This window comes from Apteryx rowi, unplaced genomic scaffold, assembly GCF_003343035.1.
Source record: "Apteryx rowi isolate R43461 unplaced genomic scaffold, aptRow1 scaffold_48, whole genome shotgun sequence".
NCBI lineage: Eukaryota > Metazoa > Chordata > Aves > Apterygiformes > Apterygidae > Apteryx > Apteryx rowi.
The window spans coordinates 2,610,010-2,632,902 of NW_020450738.1; the positions used below are offsets into that span (position 1 = coordinate 2,610,010).

At 43.3% G+C, this 22,893-nt stretch overlaps 2 protein-coding genes and 1 long non-coding RNA gene across 14 annotated transcripts in view; 1 reads left to right on the forward strand and 2 right to left on the reverse strand.

Moving 5' to 3' along the window:
- The window catches only part of NPNT (nephronectin), a 54,087-nt gene extending 50,196 nt beyond the window's left edge, over positions 1-3,891 (forward strand). For all 5 annotated transcript variants that reach the window (XM_026078347.1, XM_026078346.1, XM_026078350.1 and 2 more), the window contains 2 exons: positions 435-691; positions 3,313-3,891. In XM_026078347.1, the coding sequence (XP_025934132.1) occupies positions 435-691; positions 3,313-3,408 (353 nt within the window). In that variant the 3' untranslated portion in view covers positions 3,409-3,891. The remainder of the gene's footprint in view (positions 1-434; positions 692-3,312) is intronic.
- On the reverse strand, positions 536-9,175 carry LOC112972189. Its single transcript, XR_003255580.1, has 8 exons — positions 8,797-9,175; positions 7,255-7,371; positions 6,065-6,241; positions 4,252-4,472; positions 3,023-3,109; positions 1,166-1,306; positions 969-1,054; positions 536-621 (listed from the first exon to the last, which is right to left on the reverse strand). It is a non-coding gene; the product is annotated as an uncharacterized LOC112972189 (long non-coding RNA).
- A 6,139-nt stretch (positions 9,176-15,314) lies between these two features.
- TBCK (TBC1 domain containing kinase) overlaps positions 15,315-22,893 on the reverse strand; it is a 138,645-nt gene continuing 131,066 nt past the window's right edge. For 6 of the 8 annotated variants that reach the window (XR_003255575.1, XR_003255572.1, XR_003255578.1 and 3 more), the window contains 3 exons: positions 19,792-19,854; positions 16,268-16,342; positions 15,536-15,680 (listed from right to left, as the gene is read on the reverse strand). The gene's annotated coding sequence lies outside the window, so the exon portion shown is untranslated. Of the gene's footprint in view, positions 15,681-16,267; positions 16,343-18,089; positions 18,160-19,791; positions 19,855-22,893 lie in introns of those variants that run through there. The other 2 variants (XR_003255576.1, XR_003255577.1) reach the window with 2 other exon arrangements.

Consider the following 22,893-nt stretch of genomic DNA (forward strand, 5'->3'; position numbering starts at 1 on the left):
CTGTAGCATTTATGCTGGCCTTTGCATTCATCTATCCAATAGCAAAAATTTGCCTCTTAAAACGTGTACAAATGTACACAGTAGCTTTAATGTCACCCTGGATTTAAAATCATGTAGTCACAGTGGGGTTGACAGAAGTGAAGGAATATATACACTTTTCATTTTCAAAAGATGTATTATTTGCTTTGTTAAAAAGAAATTAGACAGGGAACAACTAACCTGGGAAGACTAACGCTATAAATCCTACTCAGCTTGGCAGAGGGAGATGCATCAGTTCTGGTTCACATTCCCCAGCAACTATAGACTGTATTTAAGATTCACTGGACCTTGGAGACCTCCTTTTTTTTTTCTTTCTTTTCTTTTTTAAACAACTGTTATGCATTTGGTCCTGAAATGTAGTACAATTAAAAAACTAACATCTTTTTCTGTTGCAGGGGGACAGTATCTTACGGTGTCTGAACCCAAAGATAAAGATGGAAGAGCAGCACATCTCATCCTGCCGCTGGGTCACATGGCTCAGGCCAGGGACTTGTGCCTGTCGTTCAGGCACAAGGTGTCTGCGCTGCATTCTGGTGCCCTCCACGTCTTCGTGAGGAAAAACGGTCCTCACGGACCAGCTGTCTGGGGAAGAAATGGTGGCCATGGCTGGAGACAGACGCACATAACTTTGCGAGGCTTGGGCATCAAGAGTGTAAGTACAATTCCATAAACTGTCTTTTTTTAGCATGAGAAACTGAAGACACTTAGATGATGTAGCACTGGATTATTTGTTTTCTAGGTCCAGTTTTAGTCTGTATTTTACTTCTAAATTTCTCTCTGCCAATGGACTCACACTAAGGATGAGAGAATCAAGGCCTGTTTTTTAAATTCATTCTATGTAGAAAACCCACCTACACCAATACACGCATGGGAAACTGCACAATAGCCTGTACTGATCTACCTCAGCCAGGTTTAAGAGAGTCACTTACCATGTAGGAAAGAACAGTCCAATGAACAAAGGCGTGCTGTACTTGGATTTCAGAAAAGCTTGTAGCAGGATTCCTCATGAAGGATGCTTAAAAAAAAAAAAAAGTCATGGAATAGGAAGTGTCCCATGTGAATTAATAACTAGTTAAAACAGCAAGGGTATTGAAACCATTCAGTTTTGATAATGCAGGGAGGTTACCAGTGCAGTCTGTCAGYGTTTTGTGCTGTTCAGCCTAGCCACAGGTGATCTGGTCAGGGAGGTGAATGATGCCAGTAACGCAGAGCTGTTTAGCACCATCAAAAGAAGCTGTCTGCAGTATCATGGAGAACATTTTAACACCTGGTAGTTTTAGAAACATTGCATGATAAAGTGATGTACCAAAAGCTCGGCAGTCTTCCCACAACCTCTGCTTCTATTTTGGATATGAAGAAGGGGTTTGGGTGCCTAAAGGCCTGCTTTGTTCTGACTGTATCAGGTGATCTAGAAACCTCGCTGGTAAATGCTGTAATGTTCATGGGGAGAGCCAGCCATGTGTACATTATGTGGCCTTAAATAATTAATATTAATCACATGAGAATGCTGGAATTATTGCAGATAATTTTCTGAAAACTAGCTCAGTAATAATAACAATAAATCCTGATACTCTATTAGAAAAGAAATTGATAAACCAGAAGACATTCTGCCATCATGTAAGTGAATGTCATAGGCTGAGACTCTGGAAATTTATACCAAGTGAACAATGTATTTTGCTCTAAACTTAGCACCCTGCCTCTGAGGATGGCCAGGAGTGTTGAGTGAAATAAAGATCTTATGGAGCAGCTTTTTAAAGAAGTGGATATTACTAACATATTATCTGTCAGAAAATTAAATGAGTTTTAGAGATCCCAGCTCCTAAACATGGACACCAGTTCTCCCCTTGCACTGTCCCCTGCTTCTCTGTATGGCCTAGACAGTGGTTGTCCATGTGCCTGACAGACTGGAGCTGCCTCACGGTGCCGTACTGAACAGTCGAGTTTGGGAACTTTTCCATCTAGTGTGGGAATCCTGGTCTGCTGACCTAAACAATTTATTCAAAGGATCAGGGAATGAAAAAAAACTCCAGGGAAGCCCCTGTCACAGTGTGTCACAGAGGAATCAGTGCAAAAAAGGAAATTTAATTTTCTAGATAGATGAAAACCAAAACCAACTAAACACTAGTGATTTGAGGGGCCTAGGGAGACCACAATCCTTTATCACAATTTGTAAAGAATTAGCGCTGCATAAACTATTTGTAGAGCACATCCAAAATCACTTATTTCTAAAAACTGTTTCAGTATATTCAGCATAGTATTTCTCTTACCTCCCCTGTACCTAGTCTGTATTTAAATTAGGAAGAGGAATATGCTCTCAGCAATCCAAATTATTTTAAACTACTCAGCTGAATTTCTGATCCATTAATCTGTATTAACTCTTTCTAGCTCAGTGATAACCAGCAGACTGTTATAAGGTCTTGCTGTGTGCTTTGAATAATTTTTAAACCGTGGACAAAAATACTTACTGCATATTAAAGCAGTTCAGAGTTGTGAATCTCTAGCAATAGACGAGGGAGCAATATTAATTTATGAGAATGTTTTCTTAAAGGAAGTCTGCTCACCATTGTGTGTATCGTTCTCTGCATGATTTATGCTACAGTCCTAGTCAAGCTTCCTATTTGTTGAATTTTCTCCTACTCAGGCTAAATCTGGCTGCTAATTATGTGCTTAAATCCGTTTTCCAAGGAGCCAGTGCTTCTTTAGGTTACCATGATTTTGCAGGAGCCAGAATTTGTTAAATAAAGGATGTGTGCTTCTAGTTCCTACAACTATGTTTGGCGTTCAGACTAAGCCAGCTGCAAGGTATATTAGGAATGGAAAGCTCCTCTCTAAGAAAACATTTTGCAGAATACACATGATTTTGTGTGTGTGCTGTGAGGATCAATGAGAACATTGCAGAGATGATATGTGGAAAGATCCTTAAGCAGCTAAACCTTAGCACCCTCCAGCACCACAGATTATAGTATGTGGAAGTTCATCTCACCTCAGGTCTGCCAGCTGGAACGATGCTTTGATCAACGCCTTGATTTACTGTATCTCAATCTTGACCTGTTGTTTCCTCACTAAAATCCTGCCAAAGTGAAAAAGGGAGAAGATCAGAAAAAGAAAAAAAAAAAAACAGCCTTAATTCTGAGCAGAGTAAACAGGCTTTGTAAGTCAGTTAAGATTGTCTGCGCTTTCTTACACTTTTGCTTTCTTTCTATTGAGACCTTTCTCAACCTAGGATTCTTTCATTTTATTTTTGCACTCCAACTTGTCTCTCTCTTTTCCCAGATTGTTTTCAAGGGGGAGAAAGGGAAAGAAAGAACTGGGGACATTGGACTAGATGATGTCATCCTGAGGAGAGGACGCTGCTCTGAAGAACACTAGCAAAGACAGTGGACTGGCACAAGTCATCTCCTCTAGCCCTTCTCATCCTCTTCCTACCAAGCTTCAAAACAAAACCGTGTGAAAAAGAAACATTTAGAGAGTGACAATTTCTTGATGGTCTGCTAAGTGCAACCCCAGTGAATCTGCACTTAAAATAGTGAAGAGCACCTACCAGGATTCAGGGACTCTAAACCAGTGCTGGGCGTTTCTGTTAGTCTTTGCCCTAATTATATTTTGTATGTAACAACATTATCGCCTGTAGAGCCTGATGAGTGCTCATACCAAGAAGCACTTGTGAAAAAGGGAGAATTAATGCCAAATGTTGTGATTCTGTACTGCAATAAAACAATAGTTTTATTGATTATATTGATAGACAGTGGGATTGACCTAGCTTCATAGCTAGCTCAGATTAGCTGAGGCCTGGCCCTGAACTTTGGCTATTTTACTGCCATTGACCTTTAAAGAAGGGTTTGCTGCATATCAAAAAGCATTTATTTTGGCATTGTATCTGTATTAACAAAAAGCAGTTATATAGAGTAGGTACTGCATCCTGTAATATTGCTACTGCTGTGTTTTGTGTATATGTGTATGGTTATTAACATATTTATGTTTTTAATATTTACAGACTGTAGTTGCAAGGTAAACGGCAGCTGTGCTTTCGTATTGTACAAGACAGGAGCGTATCATACTCTCTGATTCCACTGGTTGTGCCAACAGATACATTACCAAAGTCAGTTAGTGGTGCTCATTGAAAAACATTTCCTGACAGTTCCCTTTTGCACAAAATGCTGGTGCAGTTTTTCATGTTGCAATGTGCTGAAGGCAAAAAAAGCAAATCSTCACCTGATGCAAGCTGGCATCTGGTCATGCCGTACACGTTTGCATTTCGCTCAGGAGCAAGCCCAAAAGGACTCTCAGTCCTGCCCGCAGCTTCCTGTTATGTTGAAGGCTGAGCAGCCCGGAGGAGGTGCGCTGTGTCCCGTACGACTGAGCCCCTTGAAATGACGAGGAACGTTCCTTCCCCGAGGTAGCACAAGCTGCAGTTTTATGCCATTGCCACCCACCTGAAAGACGTAAGCAAAAAAGGCAGCTGTGTTAATCCTATACGAACAATTCAGACAATGAAATGCATCGAGGGATCTTTGTCAAATGTCCATGTTGCATCCAACTGTTTTGTATACAGTAAACATTTTTTGGAACTAAAACAAATATTAGCTCTAGCTGGAACTAAGTATTTAGCAGAATTTTGGACTACATTTTTAGTTATGCATCCTGCATGTGATGTGCAGTTCCCCGGGGTATTTCTGTTTGGTTTGGGATTTTTATAGGAGAAACATCATCATCATTGCTGTCAACAGTTCTAAATTTGAAAAATTGTAATATTTAAGAAAATGACAAAGATTGATAAAATGTTGTTAGTGGCATAGTCTTAAAGCATCAAAAAGGCATACATGGAAGAAAATAGGCTCAGATCTTTTTAAATACTTGCATATGATGTAAAATAATTGTCAGTTCCATATTATAAACCCCCCAAATTCCCCCCCCCCCAAAAAAAAAAAATCACTTTGGGCCTTACACAAAGTCCACGGAGATGAAACTGCCAGACCATTAGAGGCCCTCTTCCAAAAAGCTGTTTCCGATAGAGCATTGTTTTAAGAATTTTTTCCAATTTGTTCTCTAGGATGCCATAAGCACAGTATGTATAGCAAATTCATTTGACCAAACAGATATTCTGTTTGACAAACTTTTGAATTGGAAGAAATAAATAATTCATTTGTAAAATCTTTTAAAACTATTTTGCTTTCCATATGATCATGGTTTTTCTTTTATGTTATTTTGCAATATGTCAGAAATATTTGTGAATATTTGAAATGCCTTATCCTTATTTTAAAATAATCAATAAAGGCAGCTGTTACTTCCTACTAATTAGAATGTTGTGTTTTCATTTCTGCATCAAAAGCCAAAAGATGATATTTCAACTGAGAGTAAATAGCTAAGTACTTAGCTCTTAGCAAATCTAAAAATAAAAGCAGATTTCACTATCATATGACAAGACTATTATATTATTCAAAAGGAAGAGTGACAGTTTTCAGCCTAGCTTTTTTAAAAATAGTTTTGCAGGTAATTTTAGAGTTTTAGAGATTTAAAGTGTCCATTTTGCAAGAAGCAGTAGCTCCTGTAGTCCCACACACTACTGAACCTGTACAAATTAATTACGTTCTATGGCAACTAACAGGATTAACATCACATAAAATGGACAAAGGGGTCTTTTACCAAATATTACTACAGTTCTTTGAGATTTAGACTCCCTCGTAAAAATAGAAGTCTATCTCCTATCTATGCAAGACTGAAGGAGTGTTTAGCCATTTGCAAATGGGTCTTGGAACCCAGATTTTGAATGAATACAGGAGGTAAATAGAAATAAGTACTCTCACAGCTGACAATGGGAGGATTTGGGGTCTCTGCATATTTATGCATTTGCTGCTGTCCTAATTACATTCCCACTCTGCATGTGATAGGGGTTAAATAATCTTTACAATCAAACAAGTACCATCATTAAGCATTATAAAGAACTGACGTCCCAGTTGATGGTGGGCGTTGGGAAGTCTTGAAGAGTCTGGCTCTGAAAGAGCTGTTATAGTGCCAAGTGACTCACCTCTGCAGCCGGTTGTGCCGTGACACTGTGTTTGTCACCTTCCCTCCTCCATGTTCACTTACTGCTTCGGCAGAGACGCAGCGAGGCCGGTTAGCTGCTGGGCTGAAACACTCCCTCTCCGTTGCTCTCTGCACCTGCCCTGTCAGGCAGCTCCGCACAGTCGCCTTCCGTGTGACCCTCAAGAAAGAGATCAGAATACGGCCTGAGGTCTTCCTAACAAGGAGTTCATAACTGCCCTCTCTGTTTAGTGTTTAATAAACGGATAACTGCACCAAAAGAAATTCCTACTTAAATATTTATGTAAACAGAAGAAATTGTACTAAATTAACATGAAAACAGCTATCAAACAGAATGCATAGCCTCTTACTGGCTTATAATTTAGTGTTTTAAAAAGACATGTTAAACCCTTTTCCCCAGACTGAAAATAAAGCTCCTGTGACCCAGGGGCAGTGTGCATTTACTGAGCTGCTGACACCAACCTGAGCACACGGGAAGGGACCTAGGCAAGGTTTTGTTTCCAGTTTCCATTCTATTACAGTTAACTTCTCATTAAAGCCATGTCATTAAGTCACTAGCGAGTGCATTCGATCGTTTTGGAGCAATGCTTCCCTGGACTTCCTTTGTAATTGTCCTAGACTTGGAGACCAAAACATTGTTTTTAATACAGCTAGAGATTGCAGTAAGAGTCCACCCAGGGTCAGACTAGGCATGAGATGATGACAACCCTGTGCCAAAGGAAGCTCACGAGAGCAGACCGCCATTGTCCTACTGGGTAGTCACGGAGCAAAGACACAACAGCGGGGTACTTGCATCCAAGCCAAATGCCAGCTCTCCCCCTATACGCCCAATATGGCTTGTTCCTCCCAGCAAAGGAGGCACCGTCATTGTCTCAAAGGCTGCTAAAACCAGAGGGCTTTGGATCAAGCTATGCATCACCAGGGTCAGCTTGAAACCTGGTCACTCTGCACTTACTTAAAGATATAAATCAATGAGCTAAACTTTACCTGTCTTTCTTTAAATCTTCAATTCTGATTTTTTTTTTTTAGTAAGATGAAGAGTCACTACTTTTCAATTGAGATCCACTTAAATTCTATTCAGTTTTCACTTATTATTATTATATATATCTATATAGTCTGAAATATCAAACACCACATTATTAAAGTTTTTCTGGTTGTAGAACAGACACTCACTGTTATCTGCTGATTTATCCTGATGTCCTGTAGCCACACACACAAGGTTTTAGCACTTCAGTTTTTCCACAGCAATAAAAAAATCTAGAAGAGCTAAGCCTCAGTGTAAACCTGCAACTTCAAAAAAGAAGTAACAAGACATTTCAGTGATAAGCTCTGGTGGTGGTCTGAAAGAACACAAAAAAATTCTCTCATGCTTTGAAAATTATTACATTTCCAGTGCACGTCTACTGTAGCAAACTGACCTAACGACAGGTGAGAAAATAAATTTTGAAAGTTCTTAATACAGTATTTGTATGAGAGGAAGATGCCAACTGACTGAAGATCTTCAGGGGACATAAAAGCAAGTTTAACAGTGACACCTGAAGCCCCTACAGAGTTCAGGCACCAGCTCAGTGTGGGTTTTCAGGATATCAAGTTCAAAAAATGAATTAATTAAATCCTATTCTAGATCTGCTCTTACCACTTTTCCTTGCCCACTTTCATGACCTCTTCCAAGTCCGAACCCTGTTCCCTTGCTTTAAAACAGACTGTCCTCTAGAGAGTGCTCTTGCTGGTTCTTTGGCTTGAGCTAGCCTATTTTTTGGAAAAGGCATGGTTTATTTTTGATACCTCTGCTCTTAAACTTGACAGGCAGCCTGTATAACATTACTGGGATCAAGGCAGTAGTTTCTTTTCATAGCAAATAACCCAATCACTGTATCTGAGTGCTCACCGGGCTGCTTCATATAGTTTGTTTTCTTTTCCATTTTTCTCCAAAGAAATCACTAATTTAACTCCAGAGAACCAGATAGGATATCACGCTTACACACGCTCAATACATATGAAAAGCGTAGCTCTATTCCCTGAGTTCCTCAACAGCATGTCAAACAAGAGGCAAACTGGTCATGAATTTTCTGTACAGCAGAGAAGTATTTCTCTCTCTCCATAGATCAGGCATTCCACCATTATTTTTCCTCTTGTTGCCTCCCAATATCTGTTAAGAATCAACTAATTCTTTTTTTTTTCTTGTTGTTTTAGCAGTATTTAACCTCATGCTGTAGTAAATGGGCAGATCTTTGCCACTCTACTGCTGTTCCCATGATCCAGCCATTAAAGGTTCTCCAAACCCCAGGAACAAGCCTTCAGTGCTATCAAACCACTCTTTTGCTACAGAGATCACGGACACCGCATCCCTAGAACAAAAGGGACACCTCCGAGGCATCTCCGTGCTCTCTGTACTGGGAACATCATTAACTGTAACTGTACACACTGTGCCATTTACATATATATAGATATACACACTCCTGTGTATATGCGTACATTCAGTTGTGCAAAGCACACTTCATCTTTAGCCTCACCACTGGACCCAACAGCTGATGTCAATGTGAAGCAGCTGAGAAAGCAAGTCAGGCATTTATCTAACAAACACACAGACTAAGGACTCTTTATGCAATGCAGCCATGTCCTGGCTTCATTCGACCACAAGATCCTACAGCACTTTTCCATTTTTTTTTAACTTTTCCAGTTATTTTTTTAACTTTCTGTTTTATGACTTTTTACCTTCTATTCAGGCCAGAAATAGTCCTTTTTACATTCTTCTTGTCCCAGGTTTCTCCCCATTGTGCATTTTGACAGCCCAGTCTCCTGCATCCAAATCTCAGCCAGAATCATTTCGATTCATTCCACATTGGGCRTAATCCTAGAACAACAAGGTGCCGCATGTACGCCAAGACTGATTTTACTGAATTTTTGTGCAACATCTGTTGAAAGTCTCCCCAGTGCTGAAGTCTGGAATTGCCACTTACACAGGACTTCAAGGAGATGACAGCACTGCTACCAGTGGTGCCCAGCAGAAGGGGGGCACCACCTCCCCTCTTCCCTTGCATTTTGCCCCACGTCCCCCCCAGGGCCCTGCTACCTCAAGCCAGAGAAACGGACTTATGAGATTCCTCCCTCAGGACGGTCCAAGGCAGAATCCCCCATGCATGAACCAGGATTACCACGGCATGCATAAACTCCTGCTCCGTACCTGTTAACTTCTTACTGCAAACAGTAAAAAAGCCTTTCAAAGAAAACTAGCTTTCAAACAACAAAAGGACTGTCTTAGCCACTGTCTGTCTGTCTGTCTTCTCAAGCAAGCCGGTAGTATCAAGCTTCCACAGAAACTATAAAACCTCTTGGGTCTGGTGGCACAATTGCATAAATAATAATCAGCTTGGTTTAAGAGAGGTTCTTCTTTTAAAATGGTTCAGTTTGTAATAATATCACTTAATAGAAATTAATTCTTCGTGAAATCCACAGAGGCTGCAGCTATATTGGTCTATTAAACACGGCTGGGACTTTCCCCGGCCCTGAGGTTAGCTAGCACGTGATGCCTGCATCCATACTATTGAATCTATACTCACTCATCCATACTATTAAATCCCCCTCCCCACGGAAATGGGGTGTCTGTGTGCAATCTCTCTGTTCTCAGCTGTGCTCAGGGTGCGCTGACTGCTGAGCCGAACCCCGGAGCCGTTTGGAGGGGTGCCAGCTGGCAGGGCTGACGCCACCCCAGCGCCGGGTGATGCTCCCTTGGCAGTGTCTGCCGCCACAGCTGGAGCTGCGGGGCTCGCTGTCACTGCGGGCACCGATTCCCCAGCACGGTGGAGGTCGGGGCCCACCACGCACTGAGACGGGCTGTGCCTGAGCACGGGACCCATGGAAACAGCCGTGCCACGCACCCAGTGGGTGGGTATCCCAAACCCACCCAGCCGCAGCCCCGTCTTGCGAGTCGCCATTTAAGCAATGACAGGTGTGCCCTGTGCACCGAGGCTGGTCAAGAGAGTCCCCTCCGAGGAGGGAACAGTACGACATGGACAGTAAAGTACCACCTTTCCTTCAGAAACACTTCCCCGGGCCATTTTTCCAGCGTCCCGACATGCACACACAGTTTGCCTCTCAGTTGGTAGGGCCGGCCTGCGCTTAGCATGGCTGCTTTGCAAAACGTGCTTTGCAAATCTATATATACAATAGACCCAGCAAACAAGAAACCCATCACCAAAAGCCAGAGCTAGGGCACATGGCATTAAAGCAAGAAGGGAGTGGGAGCAGTGGGGAGAAGGACGGAGGAGCGGGGAGAAGGACGGAGCAGCGCTTCCAGTTACACCTGGTGCACACATGCTCCATCCCTTTCTACGTGTGCCGGGCTGCGGCTGTGGGACGTTCTCTCAAAAGGCACCGTGAATAAAGCCCAGGATCCGAACCCCCTGGGATCTGGTTCCTAGCAAGGGTCACGGCTGGCGTCCCCAGAAAYGATCACACCATGAAAGGGCGCCTTCTTGCACCCCCTCGGAAAAACCAGGGCCACTGACTGCAGTTAAAACCCTCAGGTCCTGCAACCTTGTGAAAACAACAGGGGGACGGGCAGCTTGCTCTGTCGGCCATGCCGCTGTGGTGCTCTGGGCCCAGGCAGCGGTCTGACCTGGAAGGCCAAGGGCTGCCCTTGGACGCCCTCCTGCCGCAGCCCTCGCGCAGCACCTCATCAGGGAAACCCCTCGGGGCGCATCGCCCAGTGGCGCAGGCAGGACAGCGGGAAGCCCCACGGACGCTCATGCTGGAAGATCCACACAGGTCACTCTTAAACACATCCTCCAGATGCCTTGTCTCGGCTTGTCCCACAGCAGCTCTGCAGCAGTTCTGCTGAAAAAGGAAAAACTACCGATTTAAAGTGTGTTTTTATACAATTTTGTTCCCAGATGAACACAGGAAACTTAATACACATGTACCGTAACTGCTCAAAGAAAGAGGCAAGCAGCCAGAAGTGTATCATGACATGTGATCAGTAATAGATGAAAGGCAACATCCAAATTTTAAATTAAGAAAAAAGCAAGTCTGACTTAAAAGAACAAGTCTCTTGCCTATTATTTTGCTCCAGGAAACGCTGGAGCATATTCACCAGATCGTAATGCCAGTGTTTTGCAATGCCAAGCTCCAGTAAGCTTTCTCCTCCTCTGTCAGACCCTTCCTTCTACTCATAAATGTCAAGCGAGGCACGGCGAGATGCACAAAGACCTGCCACATCCCTGGCTTCAGTTCTAGCACAAAGGCAAGGACTCCTCGTTTGGGAGCGCACTCATAACGTGTGCCACCCCGGCTGGAGATCACAACACCAAAGTTCACAGCAAAGACCATTTCGATATCCAGCCAGATATGAGTAAAGAGCTAAACTCAAATGAGCATTGAGCAGTGCCAGTTACGCTCTCAAACGAGGACAAGAAAAAAAATAAATGCAAGACTATTTAAGGCAAGAAATTTGATTACTAGGGGTCAGTGGGGTGGTCAAGAGAGACACTGAGATCTCTCTTCCTTCAACTTCCATTCCTCTGATGTTCTGACTTAGCTCAGGAAATTTTGGCATCTTATCTCAGTTTCTTGGACCGGCTGGAGGGCAGGAGAAAATGCGATCCCACAGGGCTCTTCAAGGTTTCCATGCCCAGATGGGATGTTTAGTGTTCTCCCTTAAATATCAAATACACATGATTCATGTTATAGTCACTGTGCCTTGGAATGTATAAACAGGGCTCTAAGACAGTAAAACCGCTCACTAATATTTAAACCCACAATTCCATAGTGTACAACAATTTACATAGAAACCAGACACCTTTATTGCATAGTTATAGGTGTCATTAAGCTACGAGCAAGTCAGTCACCCCCGTGTTGTATGCCACCGGTTTTATCCTGCTTATAAAAGGATATTTCAATTGGCTGAACTCCATTACTGAAGGCTGATGACTAGAACTGAGCGATGTTTAATTGCCCACGAGGTACGTTAGGCAGTTTTGTGGGGTGTTAGGAGCTCTCAGCATTCTGGCGGTTCGGCTGCGTGTCAGCAAGCAGCCTGGCAGGCACGCTCACGTTGCGAAGCTCGCTGGGAGCTGCCCTGCCATCTTTAACTCCAGTCATTTGTTTTTCAAATGAAGATACAAAACGGAGTCTTGAAAAAATGTTTCATTAATACAAAAAATAGGCAGAGGAGGTACATGGTACATCAAGGGATGCCCTCATCACCATAAAGAAATTATGGCCTTGCATCAGCTTAAATAGGTGGTTAGACCAAACTTACGAGGGTTCAAATATGGCTCTGTCACAGAGTTGCAAACCCGCAGGCCTGTCGCTCAGGCTCTCCATAACACTGTTGCCATCTCCTGTTCATACATTCCCCTCCGGACACTTCCTAGTCTAAAGTCTGTGCTCAGCATCGGAGGAAACGCACAAGCCTCCAAGGCTGGCTGAGGCTGGGTGGATCCCTAAGGCACGTGCTCTCTTCATTTGCCTCTCCAGTTTTGTCAGAAGTATAAGCTGTGATCCTGAGGACACCATGCAAACTCAAATATTGTGTTGGATTCCCTAGCGAAAGTAAGAAGATTTTCCTTCCGTGATGTACTAGTTACTGCAAGTCTGCTTCCTTCCTCACGAAGGACCTTCAGCAGAGGAGACCCGTTCAGTAGCACCCTACACACTAGCTGCTGAAACCCAAACCCGGCACATACTGCAACTAAGTCCAAGTGTGCAGGTAGCAAGCTGCACCAAACAAACAAATAGGGCAGTATCCCAAACGTGCAGCGAACAAATCTGAGCTATGTTCATGACCCTTCAAGCAGCAATTTGATAAACTAACTACAGGCTAAACCACAGAAGGCACAAATGCGGAGTGCAAGCAATTCCCGGCCACAACTGCACTCCCCAGTTTGGGGCTGGAAAACAACTGGATTCTATTTCTGGCCCTGAAATGCACTGAGTGACACTTCAACAGGTGAATTTTCCACTGACCAGGCTCTCCGGGACAGCCCGGGAACACAGCATTTCCAGACCACATTAGGTTACCAACAGTGACTGCAAAGTAATCTTGCAGCGTGCAAAATAATTGGAGGGGGCGGGTTTCAAACCTCACCACTAAAAACATCCTCAGAATAACGGCTGTGTTCAGACTGCCAAAATGGACACCCAGCCCTCGCATCCCAGCGACAGGGCGACAATTCCCTTATGGGATGGACTGCACGGACCAGCACTGCCCTTTGACTGCAGAGCTTTCGGGAATGTGAGCCTCTGGCAGGAGAACTGGAAGCCAGTTTCRGTCTTACTCACCGAAATGTCCGTGGGCCTTACCTTACTCTGAAGCCCCACCCTTGCGTTTCATCACGATTAAAACTTGTTTCTGTAGTAAATCACTTTAACACTCACCTGCAGGGGAACTGTGTGGAGTTCAAGCGTGGCAGCTGCAGCAGAACAGGCAGAGACTATCGCAGCAGTCTCAGGCTTCGCACTCCAGCCTTTCGGCCAAGGATGAGGCTGCCTGGCACCATCCTTGGACATGTTCAAGGCGTCGGCAGGAGTTTGCTCTGTGCCGCTCTCCAACCCACTATTTATACTGTTGTAAGGTGGATAAACTCACCCACATGGCAGATAAAAGAATTGGGTAAATGCTTATACTGTCCAGACAGAAGTAGGCAAGCTCCATTTACTTGAAATTACTCACAAATGCTACTGTTAAATCGTGCTCTCTTGATACACAGCTACAGCAAAGACAGGCCAACTAGCTCAACGTGCAAAGAGCAGTTAGTTAAAAAGATGCAGCATGATAAAAAGCCTCTACTATTCACCACCATTAATGGGGGAAGCTTGCAAACAAGGTTAATTTGCTTGTAGCTCCCAGAAGCAGGGACCTCTTACTCAGCCCTTTGGTCACTGCCACCGCTAGGCTAAGCATCTGCAGGCCTCTTGTACCTGCTTCCATCGGTTTCAGTAGCGCAAGATCAGGTCCTTACTTATTACCGTACAAGACACCTTGCTTCTGATTTAAATGAATCCTCTCAGCTGCTCAGAGAAACTCATCTGACTTTCTCTCCTGAGGAGAAGGAATAGCTGAATGGGGCATCTAGAAGGCTGCTGTGCAGGAAGCAGAGAAAACCAAACACATATTAAAAAAGAACTCAGGCAGCTCCGAGATAAAAAAAAGTGGATCAGATACTGAAACTGTCACTCTCCGTGAGCTGTTTGTGTCTGGTTTATATTCAGTTGCTAGTTCRTTTTTAAGTCATTTCTCTTGTCCCTTGTCACGCAGTTGGCAAATATGCTTCAGAAGATCCCCATTGCTCCAGTAACCAAGCTCCAAGCAGTGTTTCAGAGCAAAAGGAGTAAATGGAGTTCTTACTCAAAGTAACAACTGTTGTTTAAAATCATACTGCTGCTGCACCTGAAAATGAACAACCCCCTTTTTTTCCACATAAAACATCTGAAATGCAACATGTAGACATCCCCCCCTACTCTACCATGCCCAGCTTTGTGTTATGWCTTTTTTTTTTTTTAAAACGTGGATACAACATGTCATCACTAGCTCCTACACAGACTGCTCTACAAGTCTCCAAAGTGGGTTTTTTAATTAGACAATAGGTATCAACATTCAAAGCCTTTTACAAAGTGTATTTGTACCAACACTAAACCATGGCAGCTTCATGGCAACACAAAGAAAGAGCTCTTGGAGCCTCCTGTTTCAACCATTAGAGTTTCACTGCTTAGCTTCCAATGTAGCCCATAGCAGCACCAACTTGTCAAAAGCCTCTTGAACAGACCTACCCACAATTTTATAAGCTGTATACTAGAAAGACAGGCAGCCTACCAGCAGGTGCTGGCCCACTTGGGTGCCTCTGCACGGTGCAACCCACAACGAAGCTCAGCTGGGAGCTACGGGCGTCGCAGCACCCGCACACATCATCACGCTGGGGTGTTGGACCCTTGGCAGGACCCAGTCCTGCAGCCACTGCCCCTGATGTCACCGAGGACTGGATTGAGCCCCTGGGGTGAACAGACTCACATCAAGACTCTGCAAATCGAACTGGAAGAAGTCCTATTTGCTTCTCAGTCTTCACGGTTTGGCAATCCACAAAGAAAGAGTAACAACATGAATTTACACAGCATATCAACCCCGGGCCACACCACAGCACAGAGGGAGCTGTAGCAATGAGGATCCTAGCAGGCGCCATCGACAGACAACATGAGAGCAGGCACTGGCGTTGCTTCTAAGCAGAACTAAATCTTTAATTAAGCAGGAAGTCACTAAAGAGAGTGAATTCAGAATGGGAATATTTCCTTATCTTGCCCATGGTGAGTGTGTGCGCTTTGGAGTTGGAGGCATCCACTGCAGCTTACCACGTGGGGGTGCAGCTCCCCTCCTCTGCACGGGCTGCTTCCTCTCCCCCCGCCTCCTCTTCCTCCACCTCACACGGCAGTCCAAGTTTCTCAGCCGCACACTTTCTCTTACCGTCCCGTTTGTTTCAGGTCCCTGACGTTCTCTTGCTCTTTCAGCTCCGTGGTGCTTCTGTAGTCTTGGGCTTTTGAGGACAACTGCTCCAGCAGGCTAACAAAGCCCTTCTCCTCAGCTGCATATTTTTCAGTTTAGGCCCAATCTACCACGAAGATTCATGTTAAGTATGAAGCACTGCACCTGGCAGTGTTTGCCAGATCCTGCCCAAACAATAATGAAGTTTCTCTGCCTCAGGACCTGCTGAACCCAAACACTGTTTTCTCTGGCACTAGAGGCCAATTTACTCCTCGAGATAAATACTAAGCAAACAGGAATTTTTTGACTTTAGGAACTAAGATGTCAAAACTTTTTCCTGCAGCCATGGTCACACCCTTTGTGCATGCAACACTGAGCTATTTTTAAAAAATTAATTCCCGAGGAATTTTCCTTATAGCCGTAAGGCAGCCGGGCATTCTGTCAGACACACGTAGCTATTATTACCCCCTCTACACCTCCTGACCTTCCAAATCCAGAAAGATTAGCCAGCTGTCCAAAAAAAAAAAAAAAAAAGGAAAGAAAAAAGCTCTCTCTATAACCTTTACTCTACCACTTGTTTTCCCTGGACAACCTGGCAAAGAAACACCTTTCAGGTCCTGCCCTAGGAGTCCATCACATTTTGGAAACGTTTAAGTCCTGTGTGTTGCAACTTGGGTTTTCTGAATACTAAAAACAAACAAAAAGATGTTGTACCTCTTGCCAACATTTCAACAAGCAAAAACAGAGAAGTACTGCTGCCAACCATATAGTAATGATGTGTTTTTGTACCTGAAAAAAAATAACATTAGTTATTTAAAATGACAAGGGATCACAAACATCAGCCATTCCAACAATCATGCTATTTCACCTGGAGAGATGACAGATGAATTGAGTTTGTGACTTTGCTAGTAAGTTTAATAAGCACTAAGTCCACAGAAAAGTATGAAGTATACCTGTATTAGTTTGGGGACCTCTTTTTAAAATACAGTATACAATTAGAATACTTAGGGGTTCTCTCTTCTCTGCACTTGGACACTGATTTAAAATACAAAACAATATTTTTGTAAGATTTTGTAAAAATAAACAAGAATTAAAATAATGGAAAATATCTCTTTCCATTGATTTCATTATCTAAACCCACATAAAACTCCACAGTAAGCAAGCTCTGACCCCATGTGTTTTCTGTCCATAAACACAATTTATTTGTTTGCCCTTACATTCGGAGAGAGCACCCCTGAGCAATGAACCCTTCACTCCCAGCTCCTGATCCCATGCCTTTTTGCTCGTCCTTTTACATTTTCCAGCCTTCTCTCCATTTCCTAGAGGTGAAACCACAGCTTTTTGCTGCCTGAGCCAAGAGAAGAGGCAGTGGCATCCTGTCGTTATGAAGGAGGAACTGTTTTCTGCCGTATTTTTTCACCTGCCAGAGCAAGTCTGCAGGCATCTGCCCTCCCCTGCACTGCTGCTACCGCACTCAGCACCACAGCCAGGCGACAAGGCGTACAGGCTTGTACAAGCTCCAGAGCAGCCCCTCATTGCTCTGGTTTGCACGCTGTCACACTCCCCTTGCCACCGCAAATGCACCATGAGCAAAAAGCTTCTTACAGCTCAAGGCCTGACTTACTAACACCATGAGTACAGCAACTGGAAACAGTACACTGCTCTCCTGTATTTTCAAATTTTAAAAAATCTGTTATTTCCACTACATGTTGCTGTTCTCCTCCCTCTRTTTGACCAGTCCATCTTCAAACCCTGTCCTAGAAAGCTGTTGAAAATGAGATACAGTGAGATGGAGTCCCTCCCTCCACCCCTCCTTTGGGCTCRCTGGGGGAGTGAGCGCTACCTAAGGAGGAACCACCTCCTCTCGCAGCAGTTTTCCCCCATTTCACAGGTGCAAGTCCTCAGCAGTTTGCCAGACTCTGTTTGTTATACAAAAGCCTTCAGTCTCCTGACATTTTAAGAGAGTTTGAAGAAACATCTAATGAACTAGTTAAAAAAAATCACATGAAGTATGTACACACACTCACCCCACTCTAACCCTAAATCACAGAAAGTAAAGTCTGTACAGCCTGATAGCTCATCCTGCCTATCCCTCCGCCCCGGAGGACTCCTCCGTAACAATATCTGCTCTGTTGCCTTGTCTGGTATGCTTTAAATGACCCAGGTGGCCCCCTGCCTTCTCTTGGCAGACACGCAATCTGTATGTGCGTGTGTTTGGACTGTGCCTGGCACAAAGAGGCTTTGAGCCGAGCCGGGCACCTCCAGGTGGTACCCAATGTAAACAAACACCGGAGAGCTCCCGCTAGAGTACTTTTCCTGATGTTCAGCCAGCATTTTTTGCTTCAGCTAATTTGAAACTCCTCCTCTTGGGAGACCACCCAAAATACCTTTATACGATTCAGGTCACATCTTAATCATCTGGCCAGACTTAATTCCTGCAGCGCTTTTGATCTCTCCTGATTAATCAAACTCTTCAGTTGCTTAGCCATTTTTGAGGCTTCTCTCAGGATTTCTCTCACATACAGTGATCTCCTCCTACTTCAGAGAGCTGCAGAGCGCCGGGCAGGACTGTAATTGCAGATGGTGGCGCGTTCCCACAGCTGACGCTAATGAGACCAGGAGAGCAGACAATACAGGGTATTGTTGACACCACAGACAGCAGCGCAGAGACGTATCCGAGCTAGCTTTAAACACGCTGCTTAGGCAAGAAGGCAGCGCAAAGCTCAGGCAGGGCTCAACAGCCGCGTACACGAGCTCACACCGCCTTCCCTGTTGCTACTGCTAGACTGCTCTTTATCCTTCAACTGGATAAGGTCTGTCTGTGCTGTGCTGCAGCACAGACACACTGTTTTATTACCAAACCCATTCCCAAACATCAGTTTACAGTCCTCTCCTGTCTGTTTTGTTCATGGTGCAGACAATACCCCCTGCAACAGCTTACACAGCAACTTTAAATGTCACAGGGCTTAAGCACACCCAAGGCTTTCTGCTGACCCATTCAATTACACCCCTCACTCCCCTTTCACCCCGTGATCAACCTGTTTCCCACAGCCTGGGGGAATCAGAGGCAAAAACCGCTATAGAGAGAAATAAAAATGATCAAGAAACAGAGGACATAAATAGCAACATCCAGTTAATGCAGATAAGCAACCACCATCAGTATTCTACCTCTTTGTTGGGCAGATTTCACATATTCCAAATTTCCCCTAATATTAAACAGTTACACACCGTCTTATTCTCAGTTCAAATGATAACCATGTGACTGATCCTACTAAGTAAAATAAAAGAATATTATATACTGCACAATGAGGTAGCCAAGCAATTAGACTTCTTGCATGGCAGCTTTGCAATATTTTGGCAATGTGCCGAAGTCTGACAGTAGCCCTTGTTTACTGCCTCTTAGCAATGCCTCTAGTCTGCTCTACCTGCTGTACAATCTATCTCTGTTAGCACCAGCACACTCTAAATGCCAAATGCTGAGTTTCGGATTGGGGTGTGTTTCATGCCACCCTCGAGCTGGTGTAAATGATGCCGCAAAGCACAGGGAGAGGAAGCATCTGGCTCTCAGACTAGAAAACTTTTAAAGAACTGATGGAGAAAATCCTGTGCCACTGCGACAGAATGATTGCTTTTGAAAAGCAAAGAGTATCCAAAAAGGTAATGCTGTAATAATTAATAAATACTTCTATACTATGCCATATTTATCCGTGAAAGATCTTACCCTAGGTGCTGCACGAACAGGGAAGTTTCTGTTCAGTGAAATCTCACCTATGATGTTATTTATTTAAACACACAAAACCCCCTAAACTCTGTTTTCCATCTCTTCATAGCATATTTTACATTTGAACAGATTATTTTCCTGAGAATCGGTGTTCTACAAAAACTCCTTAAACCTTGCAACACCTTCCTAACAGTGGTACAGCACAACACACCTAAAAGGAACTTCCATCTCAGGTGAATTCAGCACAGCCTGCTGACAGCACTTAAGGCAACTCTCCCTTCATTCAGTATTATAAAATTGCGTGTCTCCTGAGTTTGAGTTTCATTTTGAGTTCAGCCTAGGGAAACGTGCAGGGTAAATACACGCCTCACTCATGGCCTAGTGGGAACACTCTTAAGCACCTCAAGTTTACTACATAACGTCTAGGAAAACATGACAATGAACATTTATCCTAAATGTCAGTCTTCTGAATGCAAGCAGGATTTGACAAAAAAGTTCAGCTACTCAACGTTCTTACCTTCCTCTGATGTCGAAAAAGAAGCGATCCTCTGTAAGTCTGAGGTGCTTTTGACTTGCGACACTGGAAAAAAAGAAATCAGTATTTCATGTGGGAATTGCAGGGAGCAGAGCTTTAGATGAAAAAGTGCCATCACATCAACCTCCTCCAAGAAGGGTTAAACGTCAGGAACTGGGGGGAGGAAAAGGGAGCAAAACAAAAACAGAAACAGATCAATTTTCATAATTTTCTCCTTCCTTCCCTCTGAATTAAGTGTTCTTTTCCCCCTAAAATTGGATATATATTAATATTAATAACAACAACAGTAATTATTATTTTTACTATTACTTTGCCAGAGAAATTCTGGGCCACCTTGAATACTTAATCTCGTCTCCAAACTAACCCATAGGTTTTTACAGTGTTTGGCCTGGAATGAATGCCTGCCCCGATAAAATGCAAAGGCATAGTTTGCTGAAATGTAACTATGCACATTTTACTTGTCAAAAGGTGGAAACTCTTTGTGGAAACTGTTTATAATTCAGTAATCTCCATACTCCTCAAAATGTCTTGGTTACTCAACTAAGTTTATAATGAAAGATAAGCCATCCATAGAAATAATCTATTTAGCTCAAGGCAGAGACCTTCATACCCGAACACATACATCAACACATACATGAATGGACAATATGAGTTTATCTTGGTTGGACTTTCAGCTACAGAGTTTCACCAACAGTACATCTGGTCCAGCTATTGCTGTCTGCCTTACCAAGCTAGAACAGACTAATTTAAGCCTACTTAACTCAGAATCTTGCCCCCAATAGTTGATGCACCCAAGAAACCTCCAGACAGTTATAGAAAAACTTGCCCATTTTCATTTTCAGCAATAATACATATTACTGAATCTTGTCAGAGACACTGACATATAAACGTGCTACATGAACTTTCAAATTTTGACTGCTTCACTGTATTTCCTGAATGCATTATGCCTGCAGGTTTCCCCCCTTCGACTCACAGCTCATCCATGTCAAAACAAATTTAGCACCTATTAATTTCCATTCTTCTTCTCATGCAATTATTCTATGCCTCTAGCAGACAAAGGCAATGCAGCAGCAGGGCATCAGGTTGCTAATCTAACATTATAGAGGTGGTTACGGCATTCCTCTTTGTGGTATGCGCAGTCAGCACTCTTCTGACTATAGGTTTTCTGTAAGCTGTAAAGCAGATATATTCTTCCAGTCTTGAGAGAGCCTTTCCCTGAGTTCATGACTTAGGTGCCTGCTTTATCTCTCCTGATTTAAAACCAGTTGCAGTTTTTCTTGTCTTGTCATAATTGATAAAGGTTTTTTCCTGAGAATATCTCACAGGGAAGTGAAACCCTATAAAGAAAACATTTTATAAATGTTGAAAAGATGTCACCTTTGATAATTCCCTTCTCAAAAGAAAACAACAAAACAGAAAACAAAACACATTTTAAAGGAGCAAGAGACATTTCTTAGAGGAAACTAACTCCACAGATCAGACACAGCAGTGGTACAGTTGTCTAGAGCTCCACTTCTTGACCATCTACTTAAAAAAAAAAAAAAAAATTGAGATGCTTTCTAGTGTGGAGTAATTCAATCTCTTACAGGAAAGCTCTCCATTTGTATAAAACTATCACATCCTGCCTGTCAGCCAAATTAAACTCAGTTTTATTTTAACTCTGCTTTCCGATGCCTCCTTATTACAATCAGAGTGGGTGTATTTTTCCATGAGGAAGTACTGGCACAACTACAGAGAAAATGTACTTATCATCACACTTCTGCCCTAACACCTGATGAAAGCAAAAGCTGAGTAAATTAGTCATTTTCATGTTTGGGAAATCAGGTGGTCAACAGCAACTCTCTTACATCCAGACATATTTTGACACTCCCTGTGCTTGCCAGTAGGAAGCACGGCTGTTCACTGAACGTTCTCTGCCAGCCCTGCACTGCTGGAGAGAAGGACTACTGATCTCACTTAGCCAATGCGTGAATGACACTTAACGGTCTCTCCTTCAGAAGGGGTTAATTTAATTGAGAATGCTTAAAAACAGACAAAAGGCAAGAAAAAAGTCCACCAGTCATTGCATACATTTTCCCAACCTTTGTCCTTTCAACGTATGAGCTCGTCAGAATTTAGAAATCTAATGTCACAGTCCTGATCACTTTTCAAAACTCACAGGGAGTTGGTTATGGGAGGTGAAGGGATAGTCTTTTCACAGACCTGTCACTGAAATAACACACAAGCTACCACTCCTCTTGACTGTATGATGTCTGTAACACACAATAAACAACCTCTCCACCTCATAAAATTGCTCTGGTCAGTGGCAGGATCTTCTCATCCCCAAAATACTTCAAAAAGGTGGTTGGTTTTTGGATGTACCTTGTAATAGTCACAGGTTACCTGTCACAGAAACTGTCCAACAGACTTTAGACATCGTTCTTTTCAGAAAACAGGCTTACAAGGTCCCTTCTGTAGCATAAAGAAGAAAGAGGGCTAAAATCTTGGGCATCTGGTGAACCTTCCTTGAAGGAAGGCATTCCAGGAGAACCACCAATGTAGAAGACACCTGTCAGTGGTGCTCACATACCTGGATCTGAAGGGAAATGCCTGAGAACAGCTAAGAGCTGAGAAACACTCCTCAAGCCAGACAGGCCAAATGCCATGCCAGGACTAGTGACTTGCAATAAATTCTTGTGCTGTTTGGAAGTTCTATCTCAGTGAACTCTCCAGGCATATGACCTTTTAGCTTGCAGAGTACCAGCAGAGTGCAACATCTGTGGTGCTAGACCCAAACACAGGATCTAGTCCTCTTTCTGGTTACCCATATCTTAAAGCAGAGACTATGTCTATCTCTGAGCCAGTCACACCTGCGGGTACTCAAGCACAGCCTGTGCTGCAATTTCAGCCTGCTGAACTGGCTAATTCAAAGTCAAAGAGTGCCTTTTGTCAAAGAAGGTACCACATGGACTTTGCAAGGGGTTTTCTGACTGATGAGGCTTGTCTTTAGCCTGCAAGAGGCATATACATTACTAGACAAAGGACTTGCACTGAGGCACTGGTGTCTACCTCTGTTCTCCAGGACTGTTGTTCAGAGCTTGGGAG